Source organism: Protopterus annectens, chromosome 3.part0 (genome assembly GCF_019279795.1).
Source record: "Protopterus annectens isolate FY-2018-M chromosome 3.part0, PAN1.0, whole genome shotgun sequence".
Lineage (NCBI taxonomy): Eukaryota > Metazoa > Chordata > Ceratodontiformes > Protopteridae > Protopterus > Protopterus annectens.
In genome coordinates, this window is record NC_056731.1 from 1,944,953,806 (window position 1) to 1,944,975,470 (window position 21,665).

At 41.8% G+C, this 21,665-nt stretch overlaps 1 protein-coding gene across 1 annotated transcript in view; it reads left to right on the forward strand.

Annotated features, from left to right (window-relative positions):
• The window catches only part of DHX30 (DExH-box helicase 30), a 1,694,732-nt gene that overhangs the window by 1,357,516 nt on the left and 315,551 nt on the right, over nt 1-21,665 (forward strand). Inside the window, exon 17 of the mRNA XM_044066068.1 lies at nt 8,364-8,521. Coding sequence (XP_043922003.1) covers nt 8,364-8,521 — 158 coding nt within the window. The remainder of the gene's footprint in view (nt 1-8,363; nt 8,522-21,665) is intronic.

Below are 21,665 nucleotides of genomic sequence, written 5' to 3' on the forward strand. Positions count from 1 at the left end.
TCCAAATCTAGAGCAAATTTTGCATCTGCAGTCCTGCACGGAATCCTCTCCTCTCTTTAATCTCCTTCCACCCTCTCTAAAATATTTGGGGATCTTCCCAACAGTCAGGACTGCAACAGTGAAACATGAAGAACATAGTACAGTTGTGTACACTTACCATAAATGTAGATGTTAGTGTATTCACTGTTGCAATCTCCTTTCCTAATCATTTGTCTATGTAAGCCGTTTTTGTAGTAAGTCAACATTGTTGGAGGACTCGGTGATTGCACCTAGTTTGCAGTCATTACTAAACTTGGTAAGCCACAGGCCATCTATTTTCACTAGACTTCTGAGAAATAGATCCCATACAGTAGCGTGCCCAGCACAGCTCCTTGTGGTACATCACTGGTAACTGGTCTGCTGGTAGAGGTGAAATCCCCAACTTTGACTGTATGTGTTCTCTCGGTGGGCTACCCATCTAGTGATATATGGGTTTATTCCCAACTGGATGAGTTTCTTAATGATGCTTGAAATGGGGGATTATATCAAATGCATTGCCTGAGTCAGGATAGGCTGTATGCAATCTTTTCCCTTCATCTAGGGCTTTGATGACTTTCTCAAAGAAGTCCACCAAATTTAATAAGCATGATCTACCATTAAAGCCAAATTGGGTCGGGTCAGGAGTTTGAAGGTCACCAATGCCTTTGTTGATCAGGTCCATGATGATTCTCTCCATGACCTTGCAGATAAGGTTGGGTAGACTTATGGGTCTATAGTTCCCATGGTCAGTTGATAGACCCACTTTGTGCAAGGGAATTACTGTTGGCTGTCTATACTCTGCTGGGACAAAGCCAGTACTTAGACTGTGGTTGAACAGAGTGCCAAGTGGTTAATCTATGTCTTGTTTAGACCAATTAGTGTTCAGCCTGGGATGTTATCTGGTCCCATAGAGGCGGTGTTTTTGGCCATGGAGAGTGCAGTCATGACATGCTCTTTGGAGATACTAGGTAGAGAATTGGTGACAGGGATGCTTTTGGGGTATGGCTAGTGGGGACATGGGGAGTGAGGTTTGTGCCAAATCCTGTCTTCTAGCAGGTTGGCGATGTCCTCATGGTCAATATGAGTGGTACCACCCACTACAAGTTTGGCACAAAGCTGGCCCTTCCCTTTTAGATTTCTGACGTAGCTAAAGAATGTCTTGTGAATTATCCTTAGCTAGGGATGCTAGTTTAGCTTCATAATTGGCTTTAGAGGACTTTACAAGATATCTGATTTGCTTCTTCAAGCTGTGGAGGGTGCCCTTCATCTGCTGAGTCAGTTCCCTCTTGTTCTTGGACATTAGTTTCTTCCTGTTGTTGTATAACCTGTTTATGCTTGATGTCCACCAGGGTGGCTTGTTTTTTTGTGAGGACTTGGTTTTGATCCGTTCAGGTACAGCTGAGTCTGTACATTCATATAGGTGTTTATACAGGGCATTTTTATACACCTCTGTATAGGAGTCATTGTTGACCATGGTAGCAGGGGGTTTGAAACTATTTATCCCATTGCTTAAGAAGCTATAGTTTGCTTTGAAGAAATTTTTCATACTTTTTGCTCTTGGGGAGAGGGATTCAGGTATGATCATTATTTCGAACTAGAGCTTCTGCAACACTCCATGAAAAACAAATGAAGTATAACCATTTATAAACCGGGATAAACATAAATAATCAGGAAAAAGAAGTTATTAGTATAATTCACTGTGATCTCTTAAACAGTAGTCTATATATACAGGTATAACATGACAAATAGTATTTAATAGATTATAAGCAGCCTTTTTGGGAATGTGTAAGGTGCCATTGCTGGTGCTGTCTACACATGTTGAATAGCTTACTGATGACAGTGGTCTCTGCCAGTGGGTAAAGGACTGGTGCAGACAAAAGGACAGCTGTTTAAGTATATGGCATAATACATAATCTTCTGACCGCCACACCCTTACAGCCAGCACATACAAGAATGTATTTTATATTACTCTTGTAGAAGAATAGAAAACACAGGCAGCATAGAAGAAAAAAGTGAAACATGGAATCACCATTATGTGTACATGTGTAAGTGCAGTGGCATGTATAGTCCATTTCTTGAAAATATCATGCAACGATGTCACAATATGTGTTTGCAGGTTACAACATGATGTAGCATCAAGGAACAAGACGCAGGAGAGAGAACTTCAGATCTAAGGATAATCACATCCTCATGGATGCTCTGAGGATATCTGGGAAACAACTTTTGGAAAAAGGGAGCCAAAACAGGCAGAGACAACTAAGGTGTGGAAAAAAGTAGTGGGTAATATAAATCTTGTAGGAAGAAGGAACTACACCTTTGCACGGTGTAGAAAAAGAGCTAATGACATGGTGGGATGACCCAGGGCAAAATCAAACCTATGCAGAATGCAGATGCCTTTAGCAGCACTGTTGTTGACCCTGCCACACTCCAGTCTTTAACATTGGATAAGGAGTACTTTTTCTGTATAAGGTGTAATGACTTTGCAGATGATGCTGCAGAAATCACCAGAGCTGTTGTCAGGGCCGGTGTTAGCATTTTGGGGGCCCCCAGCAAATGGTCGGGTTTGGGGCCCCTAGCACTTCCCCAGTATAAGTATCATCCTAAATGCCATCCCCATCCCAAAGCACTTTTTTATTTCATGCTGCAAACTTTTAAGAATAGTATCACAGACAGACCCTGCAGCTACAAGCTTTTACATTAGGCCAGGCCTATGTATCAACACTCACTATGTTGAGCTGTCTAACAAAGGAAGCAGTTGTTGTTAGTTAAGTTAGTTGCAACAGTGATACATTGCAACACAACAAAATGTACAGTCTGGACTTAAAGTGAAATGATGACTGGACTTTCATTTTCCACCCACACACACACACACACACACACACTCTCAGTCTCACCCATCCATCCTTCTTCCTTGGGCTTCCCATACCATCCACGTTTATTTTTCCTTTTTTTTTTCCTTTTTTTACTTTCTTAAGCTTTACAAAGAAATAACTTCTATATATCTTCATGGTTTTTACACAACAACCTTTTTTCTTCATAATAGCTTTTGAAAATTATGATTAGGGAAGAAATTCAACTGTGTTGGTTCAGCTTTAGTTTTTTTTAAGTTTTCTTTTTAATAATACATGAACATCCTGAAACCAGCAGTTAGAAGAATAGATGCCCTATAGTTTCAGATCCTCAGCCACACATTTACAGATGGTCTGGGATTTATTTATGATGATGAGCTTTCATTTATTTCAAATTTATTTCCAATGTATGGTTAAATAAAAGAATGAAGAAAAAAATTTTTCAAAAATTTTTTTTTTTTCTTTCATAATTTTAAAGTAATTTTAAAATTTCAAAATTTGCTGCTTAAAAAGATGCACAATCAACAGTTAACCTAATAGTAGTTGTGAGAATATAATACTCTTATCTGCTAATGCTGCCTGCCTCCCCTAAACCTCAAAGACAAGTCACTGCCTATGCATCCCTCTGATGGCAGTATACATATTATGTTATTTTGTCTTTATATTAAGCATACTGATGATATACATATATATACATATACATAGACATTTGTTTTACCCTACCCCAATAGTCAGCCACATGTATAATGTAATACTGTGTGAGAAGTGAGTCTGAATGATTTCCTGTTATAATCAAATTTCACCTCTCACAGACAGTACACCTCTCTTACAACTACTCCTGTAGGTCTTTGAGAAACACTGCCCTCAGCTCAAACACAACTCAAAAAACAATTCAGCACAAATCAGAACTGTAAGCTGTGAGGGTGTTGACTGATGTGAATGAAAAGAAATGAATATTCATACACCCCATACAAATCATAACCAAGTAGTATGCTTTATCTGTACACACACACATTTGAGCACTAGGTTTAGTGTGGAGAGTGTGGTAAACAGAGGCTATTTATTAGCATCTTTAGCATTCCTCACATCATCTCACCACCATTCAAACTTAAATAGTTTTACAACAAAAATTGACACATTTGGTGAGCTGTTGTTGACACTAGTACCTTCAGACCCCTACAAGAGCCACAGTCGGGTAGTGTGGAAGGTTAGTGTATAGCTCATTTTACTACATTATGCTAAAATGCATTTGATATGACGTGCACACATCACCCTTGCATGTTTCATCATCCAGTATGACATCAACATCAGATGCTGCAGAAAATCTACAGACAAGGGTCTGTATTATAACATCGAATGGAACGAATGTCGAACGGTCACAATATCGAACGTGCCGTTCGAGTCCTGGTTTGTGAGATTGGGGTGCAGTGAAGATCAGGAATTTTGCCCTTTCCTCACTGTAGTGCGATCACGGAGTTGGTATATATAATTAGCGGGGGGTGTGGGCAGCACATCCTCCCCACAAAACCAAGTCATTTGAACGTCACTTTCGATACTGTGACCGTTTGACATTTGTTCATTCAATGTTATAATATAGACCCACAGACAATGTGTGATAAATTTGTTACCTTGTCTTTATGGACAACTAATTCCACCTGTCTCATGTCACTTTAACCTTATGTTCACATTTCTTCAGAATCATTACCAGTTCCAAACTCATTCAGTGCACTACCACAACAGGCTGTTGTTAACAACAGGGGTACCTGTTAATGATGACACTCTAACTGTAATTCCTCAGTATTGTAACATACAGTGTAGAGTATATCATCAGGGCCTTCTACAACATAGCAGGTGGAAAATTCCATAGGTAATGACACATGCTAACGCACAGCAGAAGAGGACTGTAGTTTTGGGGAGGGGACCCCCTACAACTGAGCACAGCGCCACCTCCTTCTGAGTAGTCTGAACCCCTTGATGATGAAACTACTCATTCAGAGGTGATTACCTATTGTTAAACCTGTACACAGAGGTACCAGGTAAAGGCACAGGTCACAGCTCCAGGGATATGTAAGGCCTTGGCTTCCCAGCACCAGATGTGCTGTGACATTATCAAGCCCAGGCTGCTGCCACTGAGAGTCAGGAATATGTGGTTTAGAGTACTGCAAGGTGAGTTTCACAAGTGCATGGGAATCGTCGAGGCCATGGAGAGTGTCATGATGATTGTCATGTGTATTATGGTTACACACAGTGCATTCCTGTAAGCCTCCATGTGTAGACCCTTAAAGGCTTACCCAGACGTGTACTGGGAGCATAGGTGAATGTGGCCATGGAACTATCCTCATGCATTGATGAATAGGCTGCACACCAAGTGCCTCTCAAGGAAGTGCGACAGGCATTCAGATGAATTCCCCAAAAAAGAATGCAGTCAGACCTTGTAAGGCAACACATATAAGAAACTTTTTGTCAAGCTCTAGGTCCTGCATCACAATTAAGTCAATGTCCAGAGGTACTGTTGTATCTAGTAAATCCATCAGAGCAATTTAGCATCAAGCTGACATGCTAATGCTTCTTTTCAGTTTATTGGGACATCACCCATACTATTAAGGGGACATTGTGAATGACACATTCCAAATGTACCCTATAGTTTTTAAAATTGGATAGAGTTCTTGACCAGCAGTCCAGTTACACACGTTACAGCTGCACTATCTGTATAAATTTGAATTAACACTAGATTGAGTACCTTCTCTCACTAAGCAAATATTAAATTGAGAAAAGAGAGAGAAAAACAAGTTCTGATTCAAGTATTATATGCTCCTTAACAGTCAGCATAGTCTGCTCTGGATGTTACAGGGAAATATAACAATATAGTCATACGTATGTGCATACTACCTGCTTTTCAACTCTCTGTTCTTGGCAATGTGTCTAACAGTTGTGCCACTTAGTCGTCATTTGTGCAGTGTTGAGGGGCTGATCATATTGCTTAGAAAAACATTTCTGTTGTTGAAAAGTAAGAAATGTCTAATGTACAGTATAAGTTGATTAACTGTGCACCACATGGCATAGTCCACAAGTAACACTTCATGCATCAAGTTTTCAGTTTAACTGTTTTTTCTTACTGTTACTCTATGAATTTCATACTCCATAGCTATGGAGAAGATACAGTCTCTTTGCTTGCGCCACCATGTATTGTGCACAAGCCTGACAGAGAGTCGCCATGCTACTGACTTCTCTGGCCACAGTCACCATTGTCACTGGTGGGAGGAATGATAGAGCTGCACTGCCACAATCAGTGACAAGCTGTGGTAGTTTTGCACCAGACTCATACATGATAATGTTGTGCAGAATGCAGCAATCGGTAAGCATCTTGCCTGCAGTGGCAGAGTCACACTGAAAGGTACCCCAGACTTGTCCAGGCATTGGAAACTTTTCCAGGAGGCCAGACACACCGTAAATGACTGGATAGTGTGAATGTCAGAGTGCTCTTCAGTAGCTTCTTGGGGTTATAGACTGATGTCATTAGCCAGGTTTTGAATGGGTAGCCTGCATCACCTGGAAAAACAATAGAAGTAGGGGACACGTAACAGAGGGGGAAGGTTATTACTTAATATTACCTGTACCAATCTACAGATACTGAATATCTATGGTTAGGAATATTAAAATGCTTTGCACTTGCCAAGTAGGTGGAAATAATCAATCCCTCCATGCAAGAAGAGGTAGTAAAGTGAGCTTGTGTGCCAAGAATATGAGTCATGGATACTCCAAGGATGCTGGGTTGATAAGTTGGTAATGTACCCATAATACCTGACAACTGATGGAATGGTAGTCCTTCCTGTTCCTGAGCTGTTGCTCATGTGTGATTCTGCATTACCAGCCACATGTGCCTGGATTATAGCATGTCTTGGAAAATGTTCATCATCAAGGTGTAAGCAGTGCAGCAGTTCAAATTGCCTTCCTCCTCCCAATATGAATGGGAAAACAAAAGGTAATTTAGAAAGCTCAAGTCAGATCTTGTGTCCCACCTGTGACCCAAATGGAGACAGGACTAACAAACAGAGCGCAAAGGATTAGTTCCAATAAAATCACTGTTGCTAGCAGATCTACGAGATACAGGACTTCCCAGTGGAAGGAATAACAACATCCTGTTGAGGTTTCAAGTAGTTTATTCAGGTAAGTAGGTAGATGTGAATGAGCACCCTTTCTCATTAGAACGAACCCTCATCCTAGCTACCTATTTAACTGAGTAAACTGCTTGACATTTCAACAAGATGTCTTTATTTCTTCCATAGGGAAGGCAATCAGAGAGAGAGAGAGAGAGTCTCTCTCTTATATTTGCTAGCAAAAGTGATTTTATCTGGACTAATAATTTGTACTCACAGTAAGAATGAGCTAGCATTGGCTGCTTACTCCCACCCTCTGTTTCTATTGCCTTTAACACCTATGTCATCTGGAATGTGGTGACGCCTTTATTCCTATATTCCTTGAAGCCAAACTGTGGTTACATTGGTTGAATTCTTCCATCACATTTTAATTCTTATTTTTTGCTGTTGCCACTTGGTCTTCATTACAAGCAGTTGAAGATTACTGTTAATGGGAATGAGCAGGAAAGAATCACACTATTCTAACTTAATCTTTACTAGGTATCTATTCTCAGTCCATAACTTTACTGTTTGGTACACTGTCTTGCAAGTAGTACCTCTTCCAAGTGCCACCTCAAAGTATGGTGGCACTGTTGTGGAAGGTAGTCATTGCAACAACTGATCTTTTGATTGCAGCTGCAGTTGCTTCTCATTTCTGACTAGTTTCCTTTGGGATTGTACTTCTGTAGTCTGTGTGTGTGTTGCAGTACTAAACAAAAGGGCTATGCAATATAGTATCAGTGTGTCTTAGCTGTATTTCTTAGGCTGTCACTGAATTTTTTTTAGACTCGTAGTGAAAACTGAGAGAACCCATAAAGCAACATGATGGGAAAGTGCTAGAGAGCACAATGAATTGAGCTTCATTTTCATCAAGCTCAGAAGCTGCCAAAAATAAAAATGTGTGTGTGTGTGTGTGTGTGTGTGTGTGTGTGTGTGTGGGGGTCAGAAACTAACAACAGTAATAGTGAAATTAATATCTCCTGAAAGATTACTTTATGAAGATATGTTGCTACAATGAGTGCTGTGTTTTTGTCCATTTAGGACTTACACCCTTGTTTTTGTGGTTTTCCTTTTACTGATCATCTTTGGTCAGCTTTGTTGTGACCAATTTTTCTATCATCCCCATCCTTCCATTTACTCCGTTCTGTTTTAGATGCAAGGTATTTCATTTCAGTACTGTCAGTTGTAACAAAATTGTGTATTATTATATTTAACCATGTATCTTTTTGTTCTTTGCTGCAGACACTTAGTTTTGGTTTAGCTTGCCTTTTTCAGTTAGTATTTTAAGTAAAAGGGATAGGTGATTGTATTGTTGAACATAAATGTAATAAGATGGCACATTTTTGTATCCTCCAAACAGGTCTGATTCAGCAGTTTTCAGAGAATGTTTATGATGCATTCCTTGTTCCCCATCCTGCGGATTGCACGCGTTCATCTGCACTATGTAATCAGAATAATGGAGAAGAAGAACTAGTAAAGGGAGTTCTTCTGGCTGGGCTATATCCTAACCTTATTCAGGTGAGAGCTTTACTTCAACAATTTCTGGATCTGTTTGCTAAATTTCTGATTCATGTTCAAGATTCAAGGTTCTAGCAGGGCGAAGAGTCCATGGTGTTGTATTTTCAGAACTAAAAGCACTTACCTAACAAAATACAAGTCTAGTTCCTTCTTAAAGAATTAATAGTCTTATGTTCTTAGAAACTGTTGATGATACAGTTAGAGACCCCCCCCCCAAACCAAATACTACTACTTTTTCAAACTGAGCCCTAGATTCAGCATTCTGAGTCCCAATTATGCACTAGCTGCTTGCAGTGCAACTCTACTTTAAATAGATGTCAAGCAAAGAAGTCAAAAAAGCCCCAGTCAGTTTTAATTCCAAATCAGGTGCAAAGTTCTCCAAGTTCCATCCCTTCTTCTTTCAAATGTTTGCTCACTGGATAACTAAATCACTTTTCCATATCAAGTCTCCTTAGCTTCTGGTGAATTTCCAGAATCTTGTAAACCTACAGTTATAATCCTACGCTAAAGTTCCCAAAGGCCAAGGAATGTGAAGATCACAAACCAGTTGCCAATATGTGCCCTTTAACAAAAGTATTTGAAAGACTAATCTGCAAGCAGCTCTTTGAATGCACAAATAAATATGGCCTCCTCTGCAGCACAGCGTGGTTTCTGAAATTCATCCAGCAGTATGATTATCTGTCTTGTATACAGCAATTGACGCTATATTCACTGATATGAATAACTTCAAGTTAAGTGGAGGAGTGTTCCTCAATATAATTAGAGCCTTTTGAACAGTCAGTTATAACATTTTATGGGCAAACTAGTTGAGATTAATTTTGGGTTAGTTCAAACGTTACATGACTAATGGAACATTTTGGAGTTATTCCAAGTCTTCCCAGTCTACTGCAGTGACCCTAAACACAGGAGTTCCACGTGGATCTGTAATAAGCCCACTTCTTTCTTTTCTGTCTTCATAAAATAACATCTTACTAATTTAAAAATAGCATTGTACTCTGACCTCCTACTATTAGACCCTTTGTAAGTGAACCTATAATAACAGACTGCTTATCAGTATAGCAAAATCCAACACTTACATTTGGATCTACTCAGAAACTGCCTTGTTCCCCACCCTTTTTATCACTGATAAAAAAGGGAGCTCCCTGCCAGCTTTCTCAGTACAGCGGTATCTGGGGCATAACATTAGACCCCACACTGAGTTTTGCTAAACCCACTGAAGATCTCTTCAGCAGATCATTAGTGCACTTAAAGCCTTGTTATAGAATCTTTCACCTACTTTCACCTACAGCTCAACATCAGTTAGTAGAAATGTTTTCATTTCAAAAGTTGACTTTGGCTTATCCATGATAATCCTCCACTCCCACTTTAAACACACACAGATCACAATGACTTTAAAGAAACTCTTACGAATTATTGTGCTAGCCAACAGCCTTGACCTGTTATTGCCATTTACTTACTGTAAGTGGCCGCCAGTTACTGACAGTTACCTTTCTCTTTGGCATATAACTGGACAGTGTAATCAGACTTGTGTAGTCTTCCTCTATAAAATGTAAACTCAAATTCAAACTACTTCAGAGAAGATATTGAAGAAAACCTGTCTCTCATTAGACCCAAACGTAAAACTACAGTTGGAGAAATGGCCTTCTCCAAGCCTGGACCAGCCATTTGGAATTACTTGTTTGCAGATGTAAAGAAATGGGATGTAATCAAACAATTTAAATTGATTTCTAAAGAATGTGGTTTAAAGTATCACCCTGCACCTGCTTTAAAGCAGTGCAATTCCACAGTGCTAAGACATGCAATATTCTGTTTATGCAAACCAGTGTAATTAATTCTACATGTTTTTTGTATCTATTTATCTAGCTATATATCTAAATTGTGTGTGTGTGTGTGTGTGTGTGTGTGTGTGTGTGTGTGTGTGTGTGTGTGTGTGTAATATATCATAATCATAACCCCCTATTTTCCCATATTCTACATGGGATTGGGGTGCTGTTAACTGCTGCCGTCTCTTGATTTAGTGCCAGTCCTACCTTCTTCTACACTCATATGACTGTTGCAGGTCTTTAATCACGCAATCCTTTCATTGCTTTGTTGGACACCCTTGTTTCCTCTTGCCTACTTTCATGTCTGTCTCAACTCATCTTCATCAGGTTGTTTTCTGCTATTCTGCACATGGGCTTGAACCACCATAATCTGTTCTCTTTGGCCTTCTCTGCAATTGAAGCTACTTTGGCTTCTGCTCTGATATCCTCATTTCTTTGTCAGTCCCACAGTATGCATCATTCCACATCCATCTCGGGCACTTTGTGTCCATCACCTCTAGCTTCCTCAGTTGCTCTGCCTTTACTGCCCAGTTTTTTGCACCATACAGTAGTACTGGTCACATTGCTGTTTTATACACTCTATTTTTCAGCTTCTTTAGCATTCTTTTGTCATTCACTACCGCTGACGCACTCTGCTAGTTGGCTGCAGCCCCTCTGATTCTAGCTTTGACTTTCTCATTAAGACTTCCCTTCTCCTCATCTACCTCTCCCAGATGCTTGAAACTGTTGACCTGTTCAGTTATCTTCCCTTCTGTCTCAATTCTCAGCTTCTTCCGATTTCCTTCAATTGCTGCCATTAAACAAAGGTGAAGGACAGGTTGACAGACAAGATCAGATAGGAGTCCCCGTGTACTATGACATTTGCGGATGGTATTATGATTTGTAGTGAGAGTAGGGAACAGGTAAAGGAGACCCTGGAGAGGTGAAGATAAGCTCTAGGGAGGAGAGGAATGAAGGTCAGCAGGACTAAGACAGAATATGTGTGTGTGAATGAGACAGAGGATAGAGGAATAGTAAGGATACAGGGAGTAGAGTTGGTGAAGGTAGATGAGTTTAAATACTTGGGATCAACAGTGAGTGTGGAAGAGAGGTGAAGAAAAGAGTGCAGGCAGTTGGAGTGGATGTAGAAGAGTGTTAGGAGTGATTTGTGACAGACTGGTAGCAGTAAGAGTGAAAGAGGTCTTACAAGATGGTAGTGAGACCAGCTATGTTATGTGGGTTGGAGACAGTGGCACTAACAAAAAGATAGAAGTCAGAGCTGGCGGTGGCAGAGGTAAAGATGTTAAGATTTGCAATGGGTGTGATGAGGATGGACAGGATTAGCAATGAGTACATTAGAGGGTCAGCTCAGATTGGATGGTTTAGAGACAAAGCCAGAGAGGCAAGATTGCATTGGTTTGGACATCCACTGAGGATGGATGCTGGGTATATTGGGAGAAGGATGCTAAGTGTGGAGCTGCCAAGTAAGAGGAAGGCCTAAGATAAGGTTTATGGATGTGGTGAGAGAGGACATGCAGGTGGTTGGAGTGACAGCAAGATGCAGAGGACAAGAAGAAATGAAAACAGATGATCCACTGTGGCAACTCCTAACAGGAGCTGCCAAAAGAAAAAGATAACTGCCTTATTTGTATTCAGTTTTGTCTCATGTGCCTTCAGTTTTGCTTTCTACTCCCGATTCTTTGCTGAAGTTCTTGCTAGGAGTCCGCCTGTAATGCCACCTCATCTGCATATAGTGATGTGTTGAACTGCCCCTATCAACCTGTTTGCTAATGTAGTCCATCACAAGTATGCACAGCAGTGTTTATCCTTGATACAGTCCGATTGAGAACCCCACTGAGGGACCAAACACTGTTCGTAGTTGAGTCCTTGGGTTCTTGTACTTAGCCGCCACTAATTCTACCAGTATCTCTTGGACTTCAAATCACCTCAAGACTGCCCAAATTAGCTTTCTTGGGACCTTGTCGTATAGTTTCTCCAAGTCTAAGAATGCCCAGTTGGACAATCTCTTCATTTCTAGCTTTTCCTGAGATCTGTCACTGCAAACATGGGGTTGGTTGTGCTGCATCCCGATCTGAATCCAGACTGCTCAGCTCCCATCTTACTTTCTACTGCTCTACATATTCACTTATCAGTTACCCTCTCCAGAGCTTTCTTGCAATGTGACACCTCTGTACCGCCGACAATTGTGGATGTCCTCTCTGTTCTTGTACACTGGCACTATTGTGCTTATTCTCTTGTCATGTGGGATAAGCCTTTATTGCCATAGTGCTATACGAGTACCCTCAGGAACAATATCTCCCCTATCTCACTCAACAATCCTGATCATATCTGCTGTGACCTCCTCTGAGCCTGCTGCTTTTTCTGGTTTCACTTTCCTGAGGTGCTTTTCATAGCTCTTTTAGGGTAGGCTCCTTCTCTTTCATTATAGGCTTTGTGTGGGGCAGTACAACTTCTGTGGGGTTTTCTCCATTTGGAAGCTGATGGAAGTGCTTACTACATCTGACTTTGATGCTGTATGGACTGGTGAGCGGGTTGTTTCTGGCATTACCAGGAGTGTGTGTGTTTTTTTTTTTTTTTTTTTTGTTTGTTTTTTAATCTTTCTGTCTTTGCCTTGCAACCTGATAGTTTCTTTGTACCATCTACCAATTAATTTTACAGAAGCAGGTGGAGTGACTCTGATGGCCTTGTTCTTTGCTATTGCAACTTCTGTCTTAGCATGTTTGTTATCCAGCCAGTATTCCTTCTTAGTGTGGTCAGTCTCTTCTGTCTTCCACTTTTTCCTGCACTCATTCTTTCTTTAGGTGACTTCCTGGACTTCTGCATTCCACCACCAGCTTTTCTTGCATATCTTATTACCATGCCTGCCTCGGCTGCATATCAATTCTATAGTCCTCACTTGTGCTGTTTTGAGGCACTGCCATTGTTCAATTCCACCTGAGGTGCTAGATCTTTGTGTAATTCCTTGAACTACTCTGCTTTCTCTCCAGTCAACTTCCAGATCCTCAGCCTAGTCTGCGTTGAACTTAGAGCCTTCTCTGACTACTGCTTGCAGCTAATTGTGGCAATTGTTTCATTGGGGTTGACTTTGCAATCACCAGCTCTACGCCTGTGCCCTTTCCTTGCTAGGAGGAAGTCTGTATGAGTTGCATGTTGGCCACTGTTGTATGTGATCTTGGAACAGTCTCTTTCCTGCTGAACCATATATTTGTCACCATCAAACTATTTGCCAGTCAGAAGTCTAGAATGGCCTTTCCTTTGTTTCTATTACCCCACCCATGTGGACCATGGCAGTCCTCGTATCCTGTTCCATCGCAGTGTGTGTGTTCAGGTCACCCATTATCAACACCAATTCCTGTTACTTGCTTTACCTAACGGGTCTTGCAACTGCTGTCTGAATGCACTGTTTTCCCCACTATTATAAACAGTACCACATCCTTATGCTGGAGTCTGATTGTCATTAGTCTGTCACTAATTCTGATAACATCTCTCTCTATGTTTTCTGTAGCCTTTTCCACACCATAATTCCCACACCATTTCTAGTCTGTCTTCTTAAGTAATAGACTGTGGAACCCAAGCCAAGTGGCTTTGTTGCACTGCTTTTTAGGTTCATAGGTAGGTACTAGGCTGTTGGCCCTGGGGCCTATATAAGCCTAGCGAAAAAGATTCCCTGTCTTTCACCACCCAAGAAAATTATTTTCCTGTGCCCCTGTCAAGCAGTGCCACAGAAGTGATCCTCGGGGTGAATTTTTTATTTCCCATCCAGTCGTCAAGATTTTTCTTAGAGGGCCAGTGAGGAGCTTTGCTTGTCATGATTGGGTAGTTTGTTCCAGAGTATGGGAAGTCTCTGGGACAGGAATCTATCCCTCCATCATGTTCTGCTTATTGTGATTATAGGTCCATAGGTTCATACTAGGCTATCTGCCCTAGGGCATTTATAAGCCTAGCCAGAGTTGTGTGGCTTTCACCACCCCTTAGGTTGAAGAATACTATACCCATTAGTTTGCCGTGCCTCTGTCCAGCAGTGATACAGAGATGATCCCCGGGGTAAACCTACGATCTCCCATCCACTGGTCAAGATTCCTCTTGAACAGAGCCAGCGAGGTGCTCTGTCTCACATGGACCGGGATTCTTTTCCACAGCATAGGGAGTCTCTATGTGATGAATCTGTCCCTCCAGCACGTCCTATTTATATCCGTGTTGAGGTTTAAGTCTCTTGCTCTTGTGGCTCTGGTGGATTTGGATTTTTTGAGGTGGAGCATGTCCATTAATTCTGGGTTGGACATGGCCTTGTATGTCAGGCACAGGTCACCTCTGAGCAGACGGTATGCGACTGAATAGAGCTGGAGTTTCTTCAGTCGGGCAGCATATGGCATATTTTTGAGCCCCTTTTTCCTTTTGGTGAGGAACTTTTGGGGTCTTTCCAATTGCTGCAGGTGTCGGGTAAGATACATTCCGAATGGGGCATTGTACTCAATCATTGTCTGATAAGTGAAGAGTACAGGGGAACAATGACCTCCCTTGATCTGGATGTGAATCCCTTCATAATCAGGTGGGCAATGTAGAAGGTCCTCCTAACCACTTTGGCAATGTGAGTGTCAAAAGAAAGGTTACTGTCAACTTGGGTCCCCAGGTCCCTGATAACCTCTTCTGTGCTTAATGGATTGCCACCTATGTGGTAACTTGGGGTTACTTTGTTTTTACTAAAGGGTATGACTATACATTTTTGGCGTTTAGCTTAAGGCCATGGCTCTGGCACCAGTTATCCGTTTCTATGAGACCTCTCTGAAGGATATCTGTGTCTGATGGATTTTCAACTATGGCGCCCAGTTTGCAGTCATCTGCAAACTTTGTCAGCCACAATCCTCCTATGTTTGCCTGCACTTCTGAAAAGTAGATGCCGAACAAGAGGGGGCCCAGGACTGAGCCCTGTGGGACACCGCTTGTGACCGGCTTGAGTCTGACATGGCACCAGCAACTCTAACCCTGTGGGTTCTGTCCTTGAGCCAGTTTGCAACCCATCTTGTGACATATGGGTTTACATTTAAGCTGGTGAGCTTTTCTATGATACCCGAGTGGGGTATTGTGTCGAAAGCTTTTGAAAGGTCAAGGTAGGCTGTGTGAACTGCCTTACCCTCATCAATGGCCTTGGTGACTGTTTCAAAAAAGTCGACCAAGTTCAAGAGGCATGATCTGCCCTTGACAAAGCCGAATTGGGTAGCATCCAATGTCTGTAGGTCCCCTATGTCTTTATTTATGAGTTCCATTATGATCCTCTCCATAGCTTTGCAGACCAGGCTTGTTAAGCTTATGGGGCAGTAATTACCAGGGACCGTAGAAGCACCGCCTTTGTGGAGTGGGACCACAGTTGCCGTACGCCACTCTTTGGGTACGTATCCTGTGGTAAGGCTAAGATTAAACAGCAGCCTTATGTGTGGGTTTAGTTCCTCATTGAGTTCGTGTAGCACACAGCCGGGGACACCATCCGGTCCCATTGATGCTGTGTTTTTAGCTTTAGAGAGAGCAGCTCTCACCTGGGCATTTGAGATGATTGGGAGGCTACACTCTGCTGGGACAGATATTTCTCCTTTTGGGGGGAGGGAGGGGAGAAATTTTCACTGAACCTGTCTGCCAGTATGTTTGCAATGTCTGTGGGTTCAGTGATTTTTGTATCATTTTGGACTAATTCTGAGCATATCTGGGAGTTTCCACCCAGATTTCTAACATAGCTAAAGAAGGCCTTATGATTGTCTTTTGAGTCCTTGGCGATTTTTCTCTCAAAGTTGGCCTTGGATGATTTTATGAGTGATCGTAGTTTTTTACTAGTATTGATCAGAGATGTCTTCACTCTTAGGGATTTTGCTCTATCTTGTAGTAGCTTTCTCCTCTTGTTGTAAAGTTTGTTTATGGCTGGGGTCCACCAGATCCGGGCGCTTGCCTTTGGTGGAAAGGGTCTTGATTTTATTTGGGATTGCTTGATCCATGCAATCCTGGAGGTGCTCGTAGAAAGCATTTGTAAGGGATTCAGCAGTGTGGGTTGTGGTTTCCAATGGCTCAGGGGCCTTGAAGGATACCACATTAGTCTTAAGAAGTGTGAAGTTGGCTTTTGAGAAGTTCTTCACTGTGGTCTTTTTTGTTGGGGATGGGGGCGGGATGTGGATCTCCAGTGAGATTAGTTTATGGTCTGATCTCACCAATGAGGGATATACTTCCGGTGTGGAGCATTTTGTCCCCATGTTTGTGATGATCAGGTCTAGTATATTTTCACCTCTTGTAGGAATGGTGACAAGTTGTTCCATAGCATTTGAGTTTATGAACTCCAGGAACCTTTGGGCTAGGGTATTGGGGCTTGAGTAATGTTCCCAGTCTATGTTTGGGTAGTTGAAGTCACCCGATATGATGGTGTTTGGAGAGACATTTATACTCTCCAGTGTCTTCAGGAAGGCTGTGTGGGGTTCCTGAGTTTGAGAGGGTGGCCTGTAACATGCTACAAACTGTAGAGCAGTTTTGCCTATGGTTAATTGCACCTGAATGGTCTCTGATGCTTCGTGAGTTGCCACCAGCCTGGAGGTGTGGGTATCCTTGATGAATATGGATACACCCCTCCTTTTGTGGTACGGTCCGGGTTTTGGGGCGGAACACATGATATGAGGTAAAACCTGATAGTGCCGGGTGCTCTCAGGAGCCTTGAACCAGGTTTCAGTCACAGCACAGACATCGATGTTCTCCATACTGAGGAGGGCTTGAGGGCATGCATCTTGAGATTTAGACTTCTGGCATTGAGCAGCATTACCCTTAGTTTTTTCCATTATTGTTTTCTAGGGCGGTGGGTTTAGAATTTGAGCCTTGTCTAAAAAAGGCACTATGGGGGTGGCAAGAGCCTTTGCCAATATCCGGAAACCCCGGGGTGACAGGTGCAAGCCGTCCCTTGCGAAGCAGCGTGGCTTGTCAAGCATGTCATTCCAGGCAGACAGACATTGGATCCCCTTAGAATGACACCAGAAATTAAGCCAATTATTAAAACTGATCATTTTGTCTCTGTATTGTGACATCATTCTTGGTGAAGGTAGGATACTGCTCAGGGTCAGGGTCATACCAGCCTGGGCTACATAATCTGAGAGCTCCTTTGTCTCTTTTCATGTAGTCCAGGGAGGTACGTCTCAGGTCATTCACACCGGCATGGACAATGACTGAGTCATACTTGTACTTGCTGTGGAGTGACCTGAGTGCTTGTGTTACGTGGCGGATTCTAGCGCCCAACAGGCAGCTTACTGTGACCCTCTCCTTGTTCAGTCTGGTGAGTGGGACGTCAGTGTGTCTGACTATGGAGTCACCTATGACAAGTGTGTCTGGCATTGTGTTTGGCCTTAAGGGCTGTGACTGATTTGCACACTGACTTTGTGATCTATGTGTTGCTTGTGTTATGTCATGAGGTGGCAGTTGTTTGGATGTCTGCTTTGGAGGCCTCTGCTGTTTTGGTAGATTTTTGATCAGTGCCTCCGAGTATGTCTTTGTGTGTTTGTGTTTGATTTGTAGTTGTGATAGTTCTATGTGAGACTGGGTTTATGGTGTGTGTGGTTACCGTCTCCTCCTGTCTGGTTTTGCCAGTCCTGAGTTGAGAGAGCTCAGCCTCCAGTTTGGCTATATAGTTGCATCTCTCACATGTATTTGTGTTTTGTGGGAGGAGGAGAGGGTTGTCTGTGTACATGAGGCAATTGTAACATTGCTTCAATATATTCCCAGATTCACCAGCTGAGCAGGAGAGGACGCTAGCAACTGACCCTTTGACATGCTAGAAGAAATGAAAAAGTTTGCTGTGTAACTGAGTCAGAAAGGACCTATAGGGAATTGGGTACTCAAGGGGGTTTTAAGCCAGTGAAGTACTTTGTATAATATAGAAGTGCTTTACCTGACTAAAAAATGCTTTAGGAACAAGTGCTGAGCTTTACAGATAGAGAATAGACTGTTTAGATTACAAGTAGAGCAGTTCTAAGGGAAAAAATGAAGAGCAGACTTTACGGAGCCAGAAATAGTTTAACCTTGTTTAACCAGCGCTGCCCGATGGTGCTCTAGTGGCAACTCAGCTAAATGCAGAAAAGGCAATAAGTCAGTAGTACAGGCTAGCACACTTTAGTGGGCAGCCAAACAAATTAAACAGCAAACAAACACTTTTCGACTTGAATTAGACTAATTTCGACTAAAATTTACTTTTAAGTGCAGATAATAAAAAATGCAGTAAATAACTATGAAAACAGTTAAAGCTTGCTCTAGGTAAGCAGTAGAAGGTAAAACAAATATAAAAAACAGCAGGATACTTAATCAGGAAAGCAGTCGCTTTTTTTCAGTTCTCTGTAGCCAGGAAGACTCAACAGGACCACGTGGAGCTGTGTCTGAGCAATATGACAAGGTTTAGGTCCCTGGAGTGTGTTGTTCGGAGAGATCGGGATTTCTTTAAGTGTAGCATGTCCAACAGCTCTGGGTTTGACATAGCTTTGCATGTTAGGCAGAGATAGCCTCTTAGTAGGCGATATGCGACGGAGTAAAGCTGGATTTTTTGAGACTGACTGTGTATGGCATCTGTTTGAGGCCGGTAATCCTCTTAGTGAGGTATTTCTGTGGCCTTTCCAATTGTTGTAGGTGTCTTGTGAGATGCATGCCAAACAGGGTATTATACTCTATAATGGGTCTGATGAGGGATGAGTAGAGAGGAACAATGACCTTTTTTCTAGAGGAGAACCCTTTCCATCTTAACTCCTGGATACATGAGATGTCCAGCCTCCTCCTTATTATTATGTCATCCACTTCCAAACTGCATCCTGTCAGTGAACCTATAGTGAGTGAAGCAATTCTAAGTTTATATTTAGTAGGTTGACTTTGAATTGCTGATTCTACCCCAGTGCCCTTTTCTTACTAGGAGGAAGTTTACCTGAGTTGCATGTTGGCCACTCTTGTATGTAATCTTGTGACTCTCTCTCTTGCTGAACCATGTGTTGGCCACCTTCAAGTCATTTGCAGGACAGAAGTCTAGAATGGCCTCCTTTATTACTGTTGCCCTAGGTAGTCATATCCCGTCAGGTCATCCCATTATAAGCACCAATTCCTATTGTCTTTCTTTAATAGGTCACAAGCATAAAAAAATCGCCAGCAAAGGGAGGTAAAGCCACAAGAACATTGGTTTAATGAGCGCTTTCATTCCAAACATAAAACTAGAACTTCATCAGATTAAGTAAACAATTCACTCACCATTTCCTCCTTTATATGTATGTCTACTGCCATCATTTGGCTAAAAAGTTAATTACATGAATGCACAAACATTTCCCTTCAAACCATGCAACACACAAATTTATTTATTTATTTATTTATTTATTTTACATTTGTTGACCGGGCTAGTCCAACTGGATACATGTCCATTTTCAGTGGAGGCCCGGGGAGAAAAGCTCCAAGGTCATAGTTAGATTAACAAAAACAATGATGTTGTTACACAAGATAATACTGGTTAATACAAATACAATGATAAACCTATAACAAGTGAGTACAATTAAATACACTGATGCTTAAAGACCAAATAAGAGAAACAAGAATTATTAAATGATTTAACGAGGTACAGATTTGAACAGCCAGACAAGCAGGGCTAAATAGAGTGTTCTTTGGTTTTTGGGTTAGGTGGAGGCTGAGAGAAGCCTAGGTATGACTGGGACAATAGCTTATTAGTCTGGACTGGAGCAAGGGCATAACCATTTGGATTTCAAGTATGCTCTAAGATGTAATTTAAATTGGTGCTGAGAGGGCATAAGTCTTAGGTTGTTGGTAGGCGTTCCAGGATTTGCCAATGGAATTGGCATATAGTGCATCACCACCAGCATTGTTAGATTTAATGGTCCTTACTTGTAGACTTTTGGAAGACCTGAGGAGTTAAGGTTGGAGTCAGGGTAAGTATTTTGTTGAGTGAGGGAGTTTTATCTGGATGGTTAATAATTTTAAAAGCCTCAGTTAGCTGGTTGAATTTGAGTAAATTGGGCAGTTCCAGCCATTCGAGAGACCTTAAATTTAGGCAGTGATGAGTGCGATAGGCGTTCCTGTTATGAATCTGGCTATGTGATTATAGGTAGTTGTTAGTTTATTAAGCTCTTTCTTGTTTAGGAAGGAGAATATCGGGAGGCATAGAGGAGAGTGGAGAGTAGGTGGGTTCGGCAATAGTCAGTTTGGTGTCTTGAGTTAAGAAGGCCTTTATTCTATACATTGACCCAAGTTTTCTGTTAACCGATTTAATAGTTAAGTTTACATGTATATCAAATTTAAGTTTATGGTCTATGGTCACCCCTAGTAGTTTGGTATTGGATACGGGGTAGATAATGGTCCCATTGTTGGAGGACACATGGAAAGTGGGATTGTTGGTGTTGAGGGGTTCTATAGTTTGAGCAGTCACTGAGGTGGGGAAGAAGAGAAGTAATTTGGTTTTGGTAGGGTTAAGTAAGAGTTTAAGTTCCGAGAACCATTTTTCGACAGTAGAGAAGCAGTTTTGGGTTGTGGCTTGGAGTTTGGCGAGAGATTCGTCAGAGCAGATCAGGGTGGAGTCATCTGCGTATTGAATACAGGTGGCTTTGGGAATAATTGAGTGTAGGCCATTTATGAAAATGGAGAAAAGAAGGGGACCAAGGATAGATATGTCCAAATACATAAGCAGACGTGCCCACTTACCTCAGAGGCTGAAGAAGGTGGTACAGGAATTCGAAGGTGATACAGTGGGTGACGAAGAGTTAATTCATCCAGCCAGTGATGATAGTGAACAAGAAATGGATTTTCAGATCCACTCCTTGTTCCCCAGAGATCTCCCTGGTACTGGAATAATATGCCAGGAACAATCAGGGGGATTTGTCAACGGCCAAGAACAATCCAGTGCATCAGCAAGAGTGGAGGTGGTCATTGAGGGGTCGAGGCCGAGTCTGAGGATGGAAAAGGGGCAGGTATTACTGCAAAGTTCCCCTAAAACCACTGTATTCACCAGCCAACACGGTAATGTAAAATTTTTTGTTACTTTCAAAATATTTAGCTGTAGTCATTTGGAAATTACCCCAACACATGTTGAATTGTTGTCCAAGTGGTTAATTTTTTCCCTCCAAGAAGTTGGGGTTGATATTTTGAAAGAGCTTAACTTATATTCCAGGAAACTGAATTTGAGTTTGCTTCTGAAGGAGAACAATGGACTGCAAAAGGCAGTCTTAGTACATGAGAGTACTTTTAGCCCTCAATTAATTCCACCTGAGCATTGTTTGAAAATCTGTGCAAGAACGATCTGAGGGGGTTTTGACGTCACTAATATAAGA